The sequence below is a fragment of the Coptis chinensis genome, chromosome 1, assembly GCF_015680905.1.
Source record: "Coptis chinensis isolate HL-2020 chromosome 1, ASM1568090v1, whole genome shotgun sequence".
NCBI classification, from domain to species: Eukaryota; Viridiplantae; Streptophyta; class Magnoliopsida; order Ranunculales; family Ranunculaceae; genus Coptis; species Coptis chinensis.
Window position 1 is genome coordinate 12154376 of NC_141456.1, and position 17780 is coordinate 12172155.

Genomic DNA, 17780 nt, shown 5'->3' on the forward strand with positions numbered 1-17780 from the left:
GAAGAGATACAAATGAGTGATAATGATACATACAAGTTCCTCCAATATTCTTCCATAAGGTTTCACCTTACCACAAGTATGGCCAATTAAGTTCATACTTCTATTCTCGGCATTCTTAGCTTACATATCCCTTTTACTTCTTGTCTGCGTTCTCATGGATTGCAAATGCTTCCCAATGAATTGGATCAAACCCGTTGGACATGATGAAATAGCTTCTTGCTCAGATTCACAATTCTTCAATATTTTACCTCGCAAAGCATATTTCCAATATCGAAACTTAGGAGCAAACCATTTCTCTATATTTTTCCGAGCCCCCATTGTTGGATTCACATTGAGTTGGAACTCCTCCTACAAATCACATATATACATTTATATATATGCTATGACTAATATGGTGATGGAAACAAAAATAATAATAAAATAAAATAAAATAAATAGTTACCATTAACTTTAACCAAACTTCATCTTTGAAAGAACCATCTACTTTATCCCAACTTGCATAAGAAATTGGGACAATAGCTCGTATCCAATAGCCGACTCTACTGCTCCATTTGGCACTATAAACTCCTGTGATCCTACCGTCGGCGTGCGCTATGATTGGCAGCTTACCATTACTAGATCGCAAAGTATTGTCTCCCGCTGATTCAGATGGTTGGGACACATTAGGTTGATGTGAACCTGAAGGAGACGACTGAGGCATTGTACGGTGTTGTGAACCTGAAGGAGACGACTGGGGCATTGTACGGTGTTGTGGGTGTTGTGAACCTGAAGGAGACGACCGGGACGCGCCACGACGTTGTGAACTTGAAGCCATTATATTAAAAACAACCTAATAATTGAAGAAAATAAAGTAAGTTCATCAAAAACTAATATAGCACAAACTTGTTACATAATAAGAGATATTGGCACAACATATAATTAATCAACCAAAACGAAAAAAATAATAATAGAAAAATAGAGGTCGTGAAGTGTACATTACCAACAACAAAAAATAAAGTGCATATTACAACTACTATCATTTCGAACTTTCTCCATCAGGGGTAGCAAATTAGGCCGGTCATCAAAAATAATAGATTGGACTTCAGTTTGGCTTCTAGATCATCTACGCTTACTCAATCGAGGAGGAGGATGTATGACCACCCACCAATCAAGATTTTTCAAATCATTTGAATAGAACACTTGACTAGCCTCGGAAGCAAGAATGACTGGCTCATCATGTTGATGATGGACACTCTTGAGCCTATTAAAGTTGACCATCACCAAATTAGAATCGGGACAAAGTTTACAACCATTAGTTTTGTCCTCAACCCTCACCCAATCGCAATAAAAGACCACTTCATGGAAAGTTGTGTAGTCCAACTCCAAAATTTGCTTGATAACCCCATACCACATGGTTTCTGAGTCGACCGGATTTTTGTCTTTCCTACTTGCCATAAATGACGTAATAGCCTTCATACAAACACCACTGTTTTGAGTGACAACAGTATCATCATGAGACTTGGTAGAAAAGACAAATCCATTAATGCGATACTTCTTATATGATTTAGCCTTGTGCATTGGCCCTTTAACAAACTGCCACAAGTCGCCTTGCGTATCTTTAGCCTTCAACAACTACACAACAAAGAAAAAGAAAATTAACAAAATACAAACAAAACTAAAAGGCTCACCCTAGCTACTAGAAATGTAACGTAAAAAAATACCTTATTGTATAACCAAACAATGAATTCTGTCTGAATCTCCACTTCTGACTTTGCTATTCCTCTTCCTCTACCACGAGTAGTGGGCTGCAAGTTACGATACTCACTGCAATTCATTCATGGAAGTCCATATATACATGATTATTCATAAATTACCAAAACTAGTCAAATTCAAAGCCAAAATGAACAACCCACTTGTAGAATTCATCAAGTCTTTCAACTTGTAATCGAAAAATAAGCCATCTCCGTATTTGTATCCATTGTGCCGTTTCTAGCATCACAACTTTGAAGTCGAGCAAAGGCCCTTCATCAATGATCTCACCATTTTCGTCAAGGTAGCGCTTACGAGTCAATTTTTTATTTCCTCCACGTGGCATGTACTCCATGGCATATCGGACGGATTCGTAAAACTATATAGGACTCTACAATTGACCCTTCAACATATCGTTTATTGCTAGGTATATTTTTACACTCTTTCATCGCCCTGTTAGTATTGAGAAATGCAATAAGTATAAGTGTGTTGTTAATGCCTATCTTTATAAAAGAAATTGAACTAAAATATATGACATTGTTGACTTACTGCTCAAAAGGATACATCCACCTAGGCCACACAGGTCCACAAATCAACGCTTCATCGGCTAGATGCACCATAAGATGGATACTAATATCAAAAAAAGATGGTGGAAGATGCTTCTCCAGAACACACAATCACTACACCATAATAACCTATTTGTAACGGATACACATCCGTTACAAAAAATATTAGTAACGGTTATCTTGCGTTAACACAAAAGCGTGACTAATATTAGTAACGGATATATGTAACACTTATTATCCGTTACAAAATTTACTAACGGTTATAAAGTGTCACTAAAATTAATTTTAGTAACGGATACATAACTGTTAGAATTGATTAGTAACGGTTACCAAATTTGTTTAAGCATCACTTTGATTTTCTGTTGCTAACGGTTGCCTATCCGTTACTAACAAATTTTCATTGTATAAAAAAAATTCTATTGCTAACGGTTCTGTATCCGTTACTAATGAATTTTCATTATATAAAAAAAAATTGGTTTCTATGGCCCCTTTTATATGTGGGCCACCTGTACTACCTACACCTTTTTTTACTCCACAAATAAGAATACTTAAAACACTTGAGCTCTATGCATGGTTAACCAAAACAGAGCTTAGCGTAACATCTTAAGATGCGAAATAGACCAACTGAACAAACATAATACGATCCAAAACAACTGTTTTCAAGTATAGATACAGAATTTCAATTGATTTAAAAACGATTACTTACACAATACAAAAATCAGTTGACACTTGAATTTGCCAAGTTGCTAATGAAACTTACACGAAAAAAATAAGAGCGATCCACACCTAGGTAGAGCAAGATAACTGAACAAAAACTCCGCTAAACATACTCCATACTAAATAAGCCTTTAACATGTTACGCTACTGCCATGAAGGAAAAAGTGTATATTTTTTTACTTAAGAAAACACCATAAAGCTAACAATGTGATTACTTTTCTATATGTTGAAGTCTTACAACAATATCTATTAAAAACTAAAATGATGCTTGAGGAAAAAAGGTGATAAGTTTGGAAAATTAATTTTTCTATAGTTCTCCCCGGATGAAATATTTCATGGAAAGTACCAACATTTTACAACTCACAAGATGTTTCTGACCTGGCACTGAGAAATCTTTAATATATCTCTACCAATTTCTAGATCATCTTCTACCTTGGCACGTTTCTCTCCACCTGTGTCGTCTACTTCTGGTTTGTGGTTACGAACCATGGGAGGCCTTTGTAAAGTCTCTAGCACAAATGCGCATAAGTTGTTTCTTGAAGGCTTTATCTTCGTGTAGAACACTTCCATAAGATTGTTCAAGCATCCCCGATTATAGATGTTAGCCCTGTTGTTGGGGCTCTGTAACGGAAATTCTCATATGTGGTCTGAAAAAATTACATGATCAGTAATTTTTTTTAAAGCTGAAACTAAAGAAGAACGAAATATGTTGAGTGATTAACAAAAGCAGTTATATTTTCAAATAAGAACAAAGTTGGAAAGAAACTTAGTCAAGAGAAAGATGCTGACCTGGTTTGTGCTCATTAGGTATAAATGGAATCCAGGGAGACCACCAATGAACCAAAGACAGATAAAACAATAGGCCATCACTACTACTGAAGCAGGAGATTTTTTCATTGCTCTCTAAACAAAGGCCTTGCTCATCATCCATTATGATCTTTATGTATAACGGCCCGACATTGCAAATAATGTAGATGCAGAGAATACTTGAAGAAGAAATAAAACGAAAAAGTAACGGTAATTGCTACCGCAATAATAAGAATAGTCGGCAATAGAGTTCTACATTTATAATGCAATTCCGATATGGTATAAGAAGCGTAAGAGGAACTTTCAGGAGCAGAAAGCACAAGTAAAAAGAGAAAAGAGAAGTTCTAACGACATGACGAATAACATACCAGTCCAATGCACTGACCCACCCAAGGACAATGGTGGTCAAATCGTTCCACACAGTTATTACAGATGGAGCAATGAGAGCATCGAGGAGGACGGTACACCATGCATGTATCACAATACTTGGCCCTCACAGTTGTTCCAATAACTATGACTTCTTTAGTTCAAGAAAATGGTACGTTTGGTGTCTGTCGTCCACCACCCTCAGCTGATGCTGAGGACTCATTGTAAAACTCTTCTTCAGGTGGATGTGAAGCACGTGGAATGATACCTAGATCCCTAGCTGATGCAACAAGAAGTAGCGCCAGCACCTACCAAGACCAACTAAATGATTACTTAAAGTTAACAAGTACCGAATAATCAAAATTCTACTATTAACGAGAACTAATGCACTGGCTGATCCACAAAGGGTCAGTACTCTGTCCATATTATAGGCTGATTTGGTTATAAATATACTAAGAACAGATCTCTAGGTATAAGTTATATGTAGATAGCTTATTTTTAGCCAGTTGACTCGACGCAAAACGAAAATTTTAGAAAACTAGTTAAGTTTTTCCTGTTTTAATTTAAGTTTACAGTGATATAAAGTAAACACTATTAAGAATGCAAATTTAACATATAACATTTAAATGATTCACTGGTGTCTATGGTTAGGTAGGAATTGGCAGAAAGTGAGAATCTATGATATATTGATTATATGACTGCAAGTATTTTTATAGATGTAAAATGAATGTTTATTGTGCATATGCAATTCAAGTCTCGAAATCAAAGCCCACATGAAAGGCCAATCATGTTTGGTCAGTGATCAATAAGTATTCTGAGTATTTGGAAGAATATGGCAAGCATAAATTAAGTGGACTCACCCAGATGGTCAAGGCAACTGCAAGCACCGAAATAGCATTTCCTGCATAATATGCTTCAAACTCATGGCGAAGATGCCGCACGACGAGAGCACAAAAGATAACAACAAGAACAAGGATAAGTAGTATACTAATGAGCAGTGACCTTGCATCTGGTCCAAATATCAGCCTCCTACCAAATAAGAATTTGTGCATAAGAAAAAATGTTCACAATCACAACACTAAAAAAAAAATACTAATAATAGTAACAAATGAAAGAGAAAGTATGTTACAAGGTTGTACATAAGAAAATGATTACAGGAATAGTTCAAAAAAGGGTAATAACTTATTAGGCGTTTATTGGTGATACTAAGCCAATTCACCCGATATCAGGCTGCTGTGACATAAAGAGGCAGTTTCAAGGAGAAAATTTTCTTCCATCACTGTATCCACTTATACGTTGAAGATGACTAATAAGTTTCTTAGATGGGAGGAAGACAAATATGGTACTCTAGATTGCGATTTCAAGCAGATGAGAAGTTTTTCCAGAACAGCCAAATAACACTTTTCACTAGAATAAATGCACAGATTAAAAAGCTAATACAAAATGGGAATGTTATCTCCAACTTTAGAGTAGGCCATTCATCAATAAAATCTTAAAGATGTTGACTAAAAGTTTTTCGTAATTCACGTCAAAGGCAAAACAAACTAGGACAATCAAGGAAGCTCAAGTTGAAATGTTCAAGTTGAAATACTCATAAGCTTGGCAAGATCTACTTGGCATACTCAAATGCATGTTTCTTATCGTCTTTATAAATCTATCATTAGCAATAAGGGCACAATTGAAATCTGGCTACAGAATAAAGAAAACTTTCTTAATGTTGTGAACTCCAAGAGGATATCATTACTTGTGTCATAAAACTTTGCGTCTTTTTATATAACATCTCTTGTTCAAATTGATAGGAAAAATAATCCTTATTACATCTTTGTCCTTGAATTTGAAGGATGACTATAATAATTTTAAGAATCATTTATCCTATAACTTATACAACATCCTAGTAAATGCTCATCTTAGGGAAGCCATTTGTTCTAGGGGAGTTGTCCCACCAAAACTACCGAATGCATCTACAACTGACTCCCCGACAAAATTCTTCCCCAAACCTCTTTCCTAAACCAACTGATCTCCAAGATACAACAACCTATAAGGTAATCATCAATATATCTACATTAGTATCCAACAATCTCATTTCAGCACCTATGCCACCATGAGATCACAAAATAAAGGAAAATATCTAAGGTCCTATACTCCTATTGACATGAATAATCAAATTGATATAGGAGATGCATAATAAACTAACTGCAGTTCGAGAGATGATGTCAGTGCCACTTTTCGCATGCTGCAAGGCTTGGATTGCGCTATCAATCTTGACCTTGTATCACCATCTTGATAAACACTAGTTAGAAAGTTGTGCATCTCTATCACGGTCTAAACATTCAGGCAGCACAGAAGAAACAAGCTATATTTAGTTTTGACATAATAAGATTAGGAAATCAAGAATGGCTGCCTCAGGTCACTTAATTGAACCAGAAATGAACTCCCCACAAAGTATGATTATGTCGACACTATGAAGAAATATTTTTGGATGCATGATGTTGCTGAAGTTTTAAGTTTTCTGATTTACCTGCCTTCGGTTTGTCTCAGATAATTCTTTCATGACATCTTGGAACCATTCAAAAGAGCTATGTTCTCTAGTTACCCAATATAAATATGATTTCAAAGGGCCTTTGGTAATGATGGACTCTTCGTCATTGATCTGAATCACAAATCAAATTAATATCTCACTGGGAAAAGGCCACCGCAAAAGAAAAACTAAGAATATAGATGAAGGAAGATTCTTACATGATCAATAAGTGTTTTATGTAGCCCATGAACAATATCTCTGAGGATGCTAATAAAAGGTGTTGCCCCTATTCCAAGTCCAATGAGCATGACGATATCATACTTGACGTGGTCTTGAGAAGCTGCACCATATGGTCCATCGATGCTTATCTTTGGCAATTTAGTATTCCCGGATAGTAGTGCCTGCTTATCCAATACATAACTTTTAATTTGCATAAATTGCACAAAGCTAAAAAAAATGACCCCTTTTTTATCTTTCCTTTTACCTCTTGGAAAAGACTGTAAATCCGGTAACTCCAGTTCCCAAGCGTTCTGATATGTACACCTAAATGGTCATCCTCCGGTGCAGACGTTAAGGAAAATGGGTGCCTTAAAATGAAAAAAAGAAGAAGAGCAGAACTGAAGAAGCCATGAATAGAGAAAGTATCATGATAAATTAAAATGAATTCACCTTTTGGTGATCGTAAGACATGCAATATATGTGTATGAAAGAGACACGTACTCTATAGGGGAACACTTTTTTCTTAAGTGACAATCTTTCGGAGTTGAGCAATATTGGAAATGACGTAAACAGATGAATATATGATAAATACCAATAAAAACCATCATGGAAGTATGATAAATATTACCATTCAAAGGAAGAAATTTGGGGGCATTAAATGAATATATACATCCCACTACGATACCGAATCTGCAGGGCTTGCTCAATTTCAGGGACAAAACCTTTCCAGGAAATGCTGTTGCCTATGAGATGAATTAACCATATATGAATAAGACATATTGAATTGAAAACTAACATTGTGTTGTTATCAACATTTGTTCCACATTTTCACAATCTGCACACCTTAATAATATTGACGTTGTATAACCCTGACCTCAAAGCATGGACTATATACCCTCTCACTGGCATATAAAAGTACCGGAATGGCTATATACATCCATGGCATATAGAAGTACTGGAATGGCTATATACATCCACGTCTGCAGATGGGTGGCAAAGAAAAGAGAATACTAGTTAGAACGAAAATCAGTGATAGTTGCTTGTTGTCAAGTAATAAGTATTGGAATACTACAGCAGTATTCAGGGCTGTGCAAATTCAGAAACATAGTGAGAATGTCACAAAAAATAATTCAGTGATAGATTGACACATAATGTTTGTTGATAGTCTGCTAAAATCCAGAAAAGGTTTGCTGACTATGTTAAGAGGACTAACTTCTAAGCAAATAAGAATTCCATAAAGACATTATAACCTACCATTTTTTCTGTTACATCCTTGGTTAGGAACAGGAACATGGAGTGCACAATGAGCAAGGCGTACACAAAGATGAACAAGTAATGAGATCAACTCAAACGAAATTTCAGATTCGACTTCTTCCATCAAACTTATCATCTTGATGTATATAATACATTAAAATCACGAAGGGCTTCAAGAACAAAGCAAGGCCATTCAAGATAAGTACAAGAACACGTTTAGCCAAAACCATAAAATCAAACACTGAAAAGTACAATAACAAATAAACTAAACTAATTCGACATTAAAAGGATCTTAACTTTTAATAACTACCTTACTTAAGGTTAAACAAGCACAACAAACAACTATTGAATGAACAGATCACACACTTTTATGTTTAGCCAAAACCCCATTTTCAAAAAATCGAAACCATAATTAGTTGTTACCTTGGTTAAAGCAAGCTTTCTTCCATAAATCGAGCAATTTTGTGTTGAAATAATGAAAGTTTTGTCCTTTGTAGTAGATCGACCAAAAAAACAAATTCCCATTAGTCCTATTATATATGAAATAGAATTGAGATTGATTGAGAAGAAATTAAATAGAAAGAAAAGGAAAAAGAAAAGACCCATCGGCTCCTCGGAAGTGGCGTGGCAAATGCGGCTTTCATCCCTTTTCCCCTTTTGTTTTGTTTTGTTCACTCTTTTCCATATTTTCCATAAGGGTACTGACCAGTTGACCTAATGAGCGGCGAGGTGAAAAAATCCCGCTAAAATTTTCGCCTTCTTTCTTTTATTTTTTTAATTGGTCTCAAATTTTCTAATTAGATTTTAACATTAGTCACGCTTATGCATCCGTTAGTTAATATCTCTATAAACGTCACAAAATAATTCTAATAATTTACTAACGGTTAAGTCATTAAGTAACGGAACACTAACTGTTATTAATTTACTAACGGATGTATATGTGTTACAAATGAGAAATTGCAATTGTTAGAAAATCCTTGATATGGTGTAGTGAATGCTTCTACAATCATGATTTTGGCACCTTCCATATCCTTACGACATAAAACCTTCGAACACAAGATTCTAAAGAATAAGCTGATCTGTTGAAAGGCTCTTCGCAAGTCGCGGTTTTTTGGAAAAGCATGTTGAAGCAACACAGGCAGCACATATTGCATTATAACATGATGGTCATGAGACTTCATCATGAGCAAAGAAGGTGGGTTGGAACCGACAATGTTGCTTTCGGGTTAGATGAAAAGCCCGGGAAGTTTCAAGTCTTTCAAAATTTGGAAAAATGTTTTTCTCATCTGCATCTAAGACATAGGAGGCCTTTGGTTTTTCTCGCCTACCGGTATTTAAGTCCTCTTGCATCCACAAACTATCATGGATGCCCTTCATCTTCAAATCCTCTCTAGCAGCCAATCGTATCCTTTGTTTTTTCAGGTCTAGGATCGGATACAATATATGCTTTCGAAACATTCTTCTCATCGTGCATCACATCAACACAATGTCGAACTTTATGATTTGGCCAATATAATAGCTTAAACAAAATGGATCTCCTATAAAAAGCCTTTGTAACTTCAACACTATCATCGTCGTCGTCATCGTCATCATCATCACTATCATCATCATCATCTCTATCAACAACATTTACACTCCCATCAACTCTTGACCGCTTTGGAACCTTTTTTGGATCTTACCAGTACATATTTAACGCGGTTCAACAATTTATCAACATCCGTTCCTTTAAGACGTGATGGAGGAAGGTTAAGCTCTTGCTCCCCATTGAAGTGCTTACTATACCTAAAGATAGAAAGTGTTAGAACTGCTTATTATACCTAACTTGATTATCTAAAAAAAACAATATTTGAAGTGTTTACTATACCTAAATGGGTGATCTGGATCAAGAAACAAACGGTAGTTTGTGTACACAATCTTCTTACTACAAGGTAAACGCTCCGAGGGAGTGTTATCACCACAAATAGGACATGCTTTATAACCATGTGTCACACAACCAGATAAGTTTCCTAGAGCCGGAAAATCGTGTATCCCCCACATCAACATAGCTCTCAGAGTAAAGTGTTCCCTCTTGTGCATGTCGAACGCAGGGACTCCTTCTCTCCAGAGCTGATCCAACTCATCAAATAGTGGTTCAAGGAAAACATCAATGTTTGTAGTCGGCGCCTTCAGTCCAGGTATTAACAAAGACATCATCTGAAAGTCGGATTTCATGCACAATGAAGGTGGGAGATTGTATGGCACTAATATGACAGCCAACAACTGTAGTCGATTGATTGAATGCCACGAGGATTGAAGCCATCGGTTTCAGAACCGCAAAGCCAAACATTACGCCCCTCAGTAGCGAATTCTGGCCATTTCTCTTTAAATTTTGTCCATTGGACTGAATCAACAGGATGTCGCATATAATCCCATGAAGGTGTTGCTCGAGCATGCCATGTCATTTCCCGTGCTAATGATGGTATCGTATACAATCGTTGGAGTCGTGGACCTAAAGGAAAATGTCTCAATACTTTTTTAGGCACTTTGGATTCCTTCCCTTTTTTACCCTCCACTTTATATCTAGATGATTCGCAATGAGGACATATCGTCAAATCTTTCTTTGTCCCATAATACAAGATGCAATTATTCTCACATGCATCGATGCGCTTTGCTTTCATCCCTAGGTCTGTCAACATTTTCTTCATTACTGGCCACTTTTCAGGTAAAGTATTTTCTTTTGGCAACCAAGTTCTTAGCATAGACAAGAGTGCACTCACACTATTTCCGGACCAACCATACTGTTTCTTCAAGTCATGAAGCTCTACAACTGCAGATAGAGTTGTCACAGGGACCCTCACATGAAGGGTATAATTTTTCTTCGGCTTTACTTTTGTATTCAAAGATACTTTTTACCCAAATCTGGTTCGGGAACAAACGGTTGTTCAAAATCAGAAATTTGATCAGTAGCCCCTCCATACACATCACCCCTTACACCTTCATGTACGCCATAACAAGCATCAACAAGATTCTCTAACCCAAGCCCTCTATCTTCAATGTTTTCATCTTCAACTATGTCTACCACAGGATACTTCGATTGTTTTTCACCATGTAAGGACCATATAGTATACGTTAGATCAAAACCATTTTGAATTATATGCCTTCGGACTTCATAAACACCAATCTTTTCCCATTCCGACATGTTACACAAGGACAAGGACATGTTGTCAACCCTTCATATTTTTTTTGTGCCAAATCAATAAAACTAGCTACCCCTTCCCTATAGACGGTGCTCACTCGGTTTGGTTCATGAATCCACTCTTTCTGAATCGGCCGTGACATTCTACCATTATGTAGATACAAAGATAAGAAAGAAAAAAGAAAGATAACTCTCGAGTTAGTTAGTTAATTTGAAGCAATCATAGATGACTTAACACTATTACTACCAAGCTCAATTACTTGTCAGTCTTGAAAGATTTTCAATAGAAAGACTTGACAATTTTTTGATCGAGCAACTATTCTACCAACATAAATCACTATTCTACTAATAGAAATCAGGGAGACAATGACTTCAAAGTTCAAAGCACATTCATAATCAAACTATGTCAAACGTCAAAGTATTCACAAAGTAAAATAACACTATACTGTCAGTAAGAAAATTTAAGACCTGCTTTCGTAAAACATTTAGATCAGAACTTAGACCAACCTAAGTTAGGAAGCCAGAATGTTTGAATTCAAGCTACCATGACTGAAAATGGATACAAAAATGTTGGAACACTAAAGCTTGGGATTCATTATACTTGAACATTTTAGAACAAACACATATTTTAGTGTTTCAAACATAGGGTACTCAAGATTATAGGACCAAAGACCACCACCCACCACTATCGTCACACCACAAAAAAAAACAATTAACAAAAGCCAAACAAAACCCCAATGTCCTAAATAGATATAAATATTAAACAATTCAGGCACAAATTATGAATTATGAATGGCGAGAGAGAGTGGGGTTCTCAATTCTCGTTCTAAATCGATCTTAATTGGGTGGAGGGTTTCACTCTTTTCGAGAGAGTTGAGATCGAGAAGAAACCCGATGTCTTTTCGAGTTTGACCTTTGTCAACAACACGTCTTGGCCGATTTCAATTTTTATTAGCTAAAATATTTATACCTTTCACGCCTATATGCCATCACTAATTTTTTCTAGAATTTTCTTAAAAAAATTAAATAACCTTTTGATTTATTGTGACGCTAAAAACCGACCGAATCCTGACGCCTAATTGCCATCACAAATTTTCTGACGCCATTTTGGGATCACAAAACCTCAAAAGCCTCTGTCACAAAAATGCAGTTATGGTGTAGTGAAAATATACGTAAAAACTTATCTCCTTGAGAATGCTTTCAAGCACAATAATCATAGACATGGTATGATCCCTCAAGCAACACCTTTGTTCATGATGGCTCAAAACTCCAAATTTATGAGTATGAGCTAATGAATATCATCGACTATGGATCATGTGCAAGAAGACACCCTCAAGTATATTAAAAATGAGAAAGTTCAGAAGTTACAGGAACAAATTCTTATGATGCACCAGTAAAACTTCCGTGAACACGATCTCAAGTACAATCTACAAAGGCATAAGATTATACACAACTTTGAAGCACAATTTACAATTTCATTATAAAGGTAGACCACAATTCAGTACTACCAACAACACATAGATTAGACACGTGCATAACTCTCGACATGCTCGTGATTAGCCCCCATAAACTAATTTCAGGTTCTTGGGTATCAAATATAAAAGCGTGATTAGAACATATGAAAAATACAGAACGAGGAAACAGAGAAAAAAATCCGCTTTTCGGGAACTCACTTTCGGATAGCTTTACTAATTAACTGTTAAGGCAATCTGCGTCATCAGTAATAAAGCAACGTAAACTTAAACACCTACAACTAGGGGTAACATAAATAATGAATAAGGTGCCTCTAGACTGATCATTTAAAAAAAAAAAATCTGTTGCTAATCTAATGCCCTAAGAATTACCTTTTGTTGTTGTTGTTGTTTCCCCTTAGCTCACTCACTTGTCTCTTCTAGTGGAAGATCCTCCAATTGTGTGCTGGAATCCAACTATAGTAGAACTACTGTTTTGATGCATAAACAAGAATGTGTGTGCAAGGAATTCCATTATTAGATCATGTCAAACCTTGCTGGAAGGGAAATCGTGTAAAATAGCGGCATGTTAACTCATTCACCAAGAAAACTATAAACCCTAGAAAACGAAATCAAGAATTGCAAACCCAAAAACCCAAATCGCGAAAAAAAAAACTAATCTTTATAGAAACTGACCTTAAAAGATCGGAAAGATGGTACCTTTGTCATAAGATGAAGATTTTGAGATGAACAAACTACCTCTTTTAGTTCATTTTCATCAAAACTTGGAGAAGATGAACGGAAAACGGAGTGGAATTCGAATTCATTGAGAAAAGTGGAGAAGAAGATTGAGAAAAGTGGGATGGGGTTTCTCTTCGCTGTGTTGAGAAGAAATCGCAAAGATTGGATTTTGACGCCTCTTCCTTCGTACCTGCCAAACACGTGATCTGTATTTTTATTACAGTGATGCCTCCTTGCCGTCACTAAGTTTTCAACAAATTTCATAAATAAAGTAAAACGAATTTTTAGATTTATTGTGACGCCAAACAACAATACTGACGGCACGTTGACGTCACAAATTTTCTGACGCCTATTTGGTGTCACAAATTGGGAAAAGCCCCTGTCACAAAAAAGCTATTATGGTGTAGTGGCAGACATTTGTAACATAGAAACCAAAAAACACCCTTTGTCAGAAAAATGACATTTATAATCTCAAACCTTTCTCCATCACTTGTTCAAAAGCCAATATTTTCATTTCCATATACAAAGCTTGAATCACTTTTAAATTAGAAGAAAGGTAATATTATATTTGTTTGAATCTATTATAGAAATAATTTATGATATTACAAATAGTTTAACAACTTCCATGACCCTTAACCAAAACTATTATGTTTCTTCTTTATATCTATTACTTCTTCCTTTAAAATGATAATATAATTATTTGTCTATGTATTTCAATGTTAAATGTAATTTTAGTGAGGTTTGAGTACAAGGAAGAACAAATTCCGAACTCTCGATGTACTTCAGTTCATTAGATTGTGGATGTGCATTTTAAATTTTTGGACTTATACAAGATTATTACTAGATTGGTTGGACTTTGAGTTTGTAGATTATTGTACATTTTTGTAATATAAATGAGTTTTAAAACTGATGTAGTAAAAAAAAAGAAAATATATAGGCCCGGCCCTAAAGCCCTTAAAGAGGGCTAGGGTCAGGGTCAGGGCTTGAGATTTAGACTTATGACCCGGCCCGACCCGGCCCTATACTGACTTTAGGGCCGGGCCGACCCAGCCCTAATATCTGAAGGGCTTTAAATGTTTAGGGCCGGGCTAGCCCGACCCGGCCCATTGCCCACCCCTAGTACTAGGATTTATATTGAGTGAAGACATCGTCACTAATGCTTGTTATTGCATTTTGAAGATTCGGAATTGCTTGGAAAATCGTATAGAAATTTGTAACTCTTAGTAAATCTGAATTTGTAACCCTCAAAACTCTTTTGAAGTTATATATATGATTCAATTAATATAATATTTTTTTCATGTGTTTGCTTGTGTTTATTTTACTTGTCAAATGGTGTGAAAAAGTATTGGTAATTTTATTTGCATCTATATGAAACCAGGAGGTGCAGGTTTAGGGCATGAAAAAAATTAAAATAAATTTTTTAACTATATCAATACATTAGTAACGGTTGTAAACCGTTGCAAAGCAAAAAATAAATATTAAAGCATCATCAATAATCGTTACAAATCAAACTACGCAACGTTTTTTAACCGTTAATAATAGTCACTCTGCAACGGTTAGTAACCGTTGGAAAATTTTGTTTGCAACGCTTTTAACCGTTCAAAATTTCCAACACTTTACCCACCCTATTTACAATGTTTAAAAGCGCTATGGCTATTCACAACGGCTTTTTGTCGCTGCAAATAGCCCGTTATGGTGTAGTGTGGATTGAAGGTATATGTATTATAAGGTGAGAGAAGTGTGAAGTTTGTGACGGGAATCAAATCACCAATACCATAAAATGCTCATGATTAAGCACCAGCTTTCACAAAAACAAAGAATGAACCTCTACCGCTTTCAAACAAGCGTTTTTTCTCATAAAAAAGGAAGAGAAAGTGAGCGAGGGAATGCTTTAAAGGATAAAGGAGCGGTCCATATATGTATAGTTAAGTATCGGTCTAAATTCAAATCAAAGTAGTGGTGAGGGAGATAAGTCACGTAAGGACGGGCAAAGCGCCTATAGTCACCAAGATTACCTTTTTCTAATGGTGTGGGCGAGCAATCGATAACCACCAAATGAGAAAGAGTGTATGGCCCTCATGTTCGCGATTACTAAAATTCAGACATGACCTTGATCCCATACCATTTACCTTGTGTCAAGGGTCAACCCAAGCAAGGTTTTGGTCACCAAAGCAGGAGCTCCAAGTGCACACCTTGCGCAATCGCAGTCAATCCTCGCTTTCCCAATTTTATAGTCTATGTCCCGTGCCATTAAAGGACAAGCTCGGGGAGACTTCCTCACTGCATCCATCCTCTTCTACGTACTCTCCATTAAATGATGACCATCCCGTTAGAATAGTTGTATGAACACAAAGAACTAAAGTAGAAATAAGGAAGAAAGAGTAGCAATAAAGAAACAAGGACAAAGCATGAATCGGAATAACCAAGGCGCTGATTAAGCCGTCCTTAAGGAAAGATTTCGCCCTTCCAATGGTGCGAAAGGCAAATAAGGGCGTCTTCCTCACAGGATTCAATGGTTAACAAAGAGCCCCGACTTTGCACTAGAAACGGACTACCCTCTAGAACGAGAATATAACTCTCTCTCTCGGGCGGCCGACGGAAGAAGAGAAGAAGAAAAGGACTGGTTTGAGTTTTACGTTTCTCTCGAGTTGAGTTTCGATCAAGTCTATTTTCTATATGGACTCACAAATCCTATTTATAGAGGTTAGGAGAAAGAGAGACCAACTCCTAATAGAACACCTAAAACTTCTGTCGCTTTCAAGAAAAAGGCAAAACAAGTTTAGGCTATTGGGTCAAACCACTACCCACAACAAGAAGCCCAAGCCCAAGCCCGAACCCTACCCGATGTGGTGGATAACCAATGTGGGACTATCTACTATGCACTAAAGTGGCGAGAATACCATTTGTTCATCTCCTCCACTTTGCACACACACACTAGTATTTAGAAATACACAAGAGATTCCAACAATCCCCACTATTTCAAAATACTAATAGTCCCCACTATTTTGGAATAGGATATTACAAAAGAAATGGGTTAACGAAAATGCCGAGAGAATCGAAAAAAATGATGCATAAGATATCGGGTGCTTTTACGGGCTTGAACCAACCATAGGGTAACATGTCTTATAATACGTGAAAGTGGTGGATTAAAAAATCTTTGAACCAACATTCCCTTGTAGTAAAATAGAGGACATGCACCCACATTGCTCTTTCATTATATGCCTGTTCTGCGGTGTTGCGCTTTTTGGCCCTCATGCGCTTCCTGTGTTATGTGAATGCTCTAGAGTACTTGCCTGAATACTCATAAGAACCGACCCAGTTCTACATTCACGTAGGTGGATATCCATCAAGTGTACATAGCAGTTAGAATACACTATCTCATAAAAAATAATGGACTATGGATTCCATTAAGAGTAAAATAACTTCGACCTTTTCTCATTGCTATTCAAGTTATACAAAGTATACAATAATGCTATCTAGTCATAGGGTGGGACGCCTCAAAGAAAGACAATAGCATACCGAGGCGGCGAGGTGACTTGTTTTTCCCTTTGAACCTAATTCATGGGATCTCCAATCACATAGGTGGGTTCATTGGCCGGTGTAAGCCCTCTATCTAAGGCAAAAGTCCCATCCCCTCGACGATAACCACTTGCCTCCAAAGAAGTGGTGCGTTAGACATGTGGCCAAACTAAGTCCAACCTAATTAACATAATCTCTAGCAGGCTGCTTGATTAAGTTATATCTCAACTTACATGTATTCTTTTCCCATTGCACATAAGATAACATGTCTTAGCTATTCTGATGAAGGCGATTGCAAAGCATATACACATCGGGGAGGTTGTTTAGAGCCAATGGGAAGATTTGCCAAGAGGTTGCTAACCCACTCAAAGATCATCACATGCCTTTTCTAAAGGCGATTAGCTTGGATGATATCCAAGACACTCAATTTCCACCAAAGGTAAACACATAAACATTACTTGGATCCAGTTTTATAACATATTACCCTTCTAACAATGATGGAAATCTACTAAATATCAGTCCATAATCAATGGCTCGCTATAGTACTTGGATAATCGACAATATACATCAAAGTTCCTTATAAGGACACAATGGGTTATCACCAAGATGCCATTAATGTAGGCAATGTCATGTCTCACATACATTATCCATCAAGTACAATTGGCTACCAATGATATTGACATATTTAGTATGAGAAAACACAAGGAGATTATTTTTCA

At 36.5% G+C, this 17780-nt stretch overlaps 1 protein-coding gene and 1 long non-coding RNA gene across 3 annotated transcripts; both read right to left on the bottom strand.

Moving 5' to 3' along the window:
- Positions 1 to 251: 251 nt before the first annotated feature.
- LOC147522178 (uncharacterized) lies at positions 252 to 13747 on the bottom strand. Its single transcript, XR_015195077.1, has 4 exons — positions 13498 to 13747; positions 13195 to 13292; positions 443 to 829; positions 252 to 348 (listed from the first exon to the last, which is right to left on the bottom strand). It is a non-coding gene; the product is annotated as an uncharacterized LOC147522178 (long non-coding RNA).
- On the bottom strand, positions 4060 to 8764 carry LOC147522179 (protein S-acyltransferase 8-like). 2 transcript variants are annotated; one of them, XM_086591679.1, is made up of 7 exons: positions 7550 to 7736; positions 7187 to 7289; positions 6921 to 7103; positions 6707 to 6834; positions 6379 to 6506; positions 5045 to 5213; positions 4060 to 4492 (listed from the first exon to the last, which is right to left on the bottom strand). In XM_086591679.1, exons 5-7 carry the CDS (start codon positions 6492 to 6494, stop codon positions 4346 to 4348), a joined length of 432 nt encoding a protein of 143 aa, XP_086447805.1. In that variant the 5' UTR covers positions 6495 to 6506; positions 6707 to 6834; positions 6921 to 7103; positions 7187 to 7289; positions 7550 to 7736; the 3' UTR covers positions 4060 to 4345. The 2 variants fall into 2 exon arrangements, 1 of the variants encoding a protein (XP_086447805.1); XR_015212511.1 differs by lacking the exon at positions 6379 to 6506 and adding an exon at positions 8599 to 8764 and having other exon boundaries at positions 4061 to 4492; positions 6703 to 6834; positions 7550 to 7901.
- Positions 13748 to 17780: the final 4033 nt, after the last annotated feature.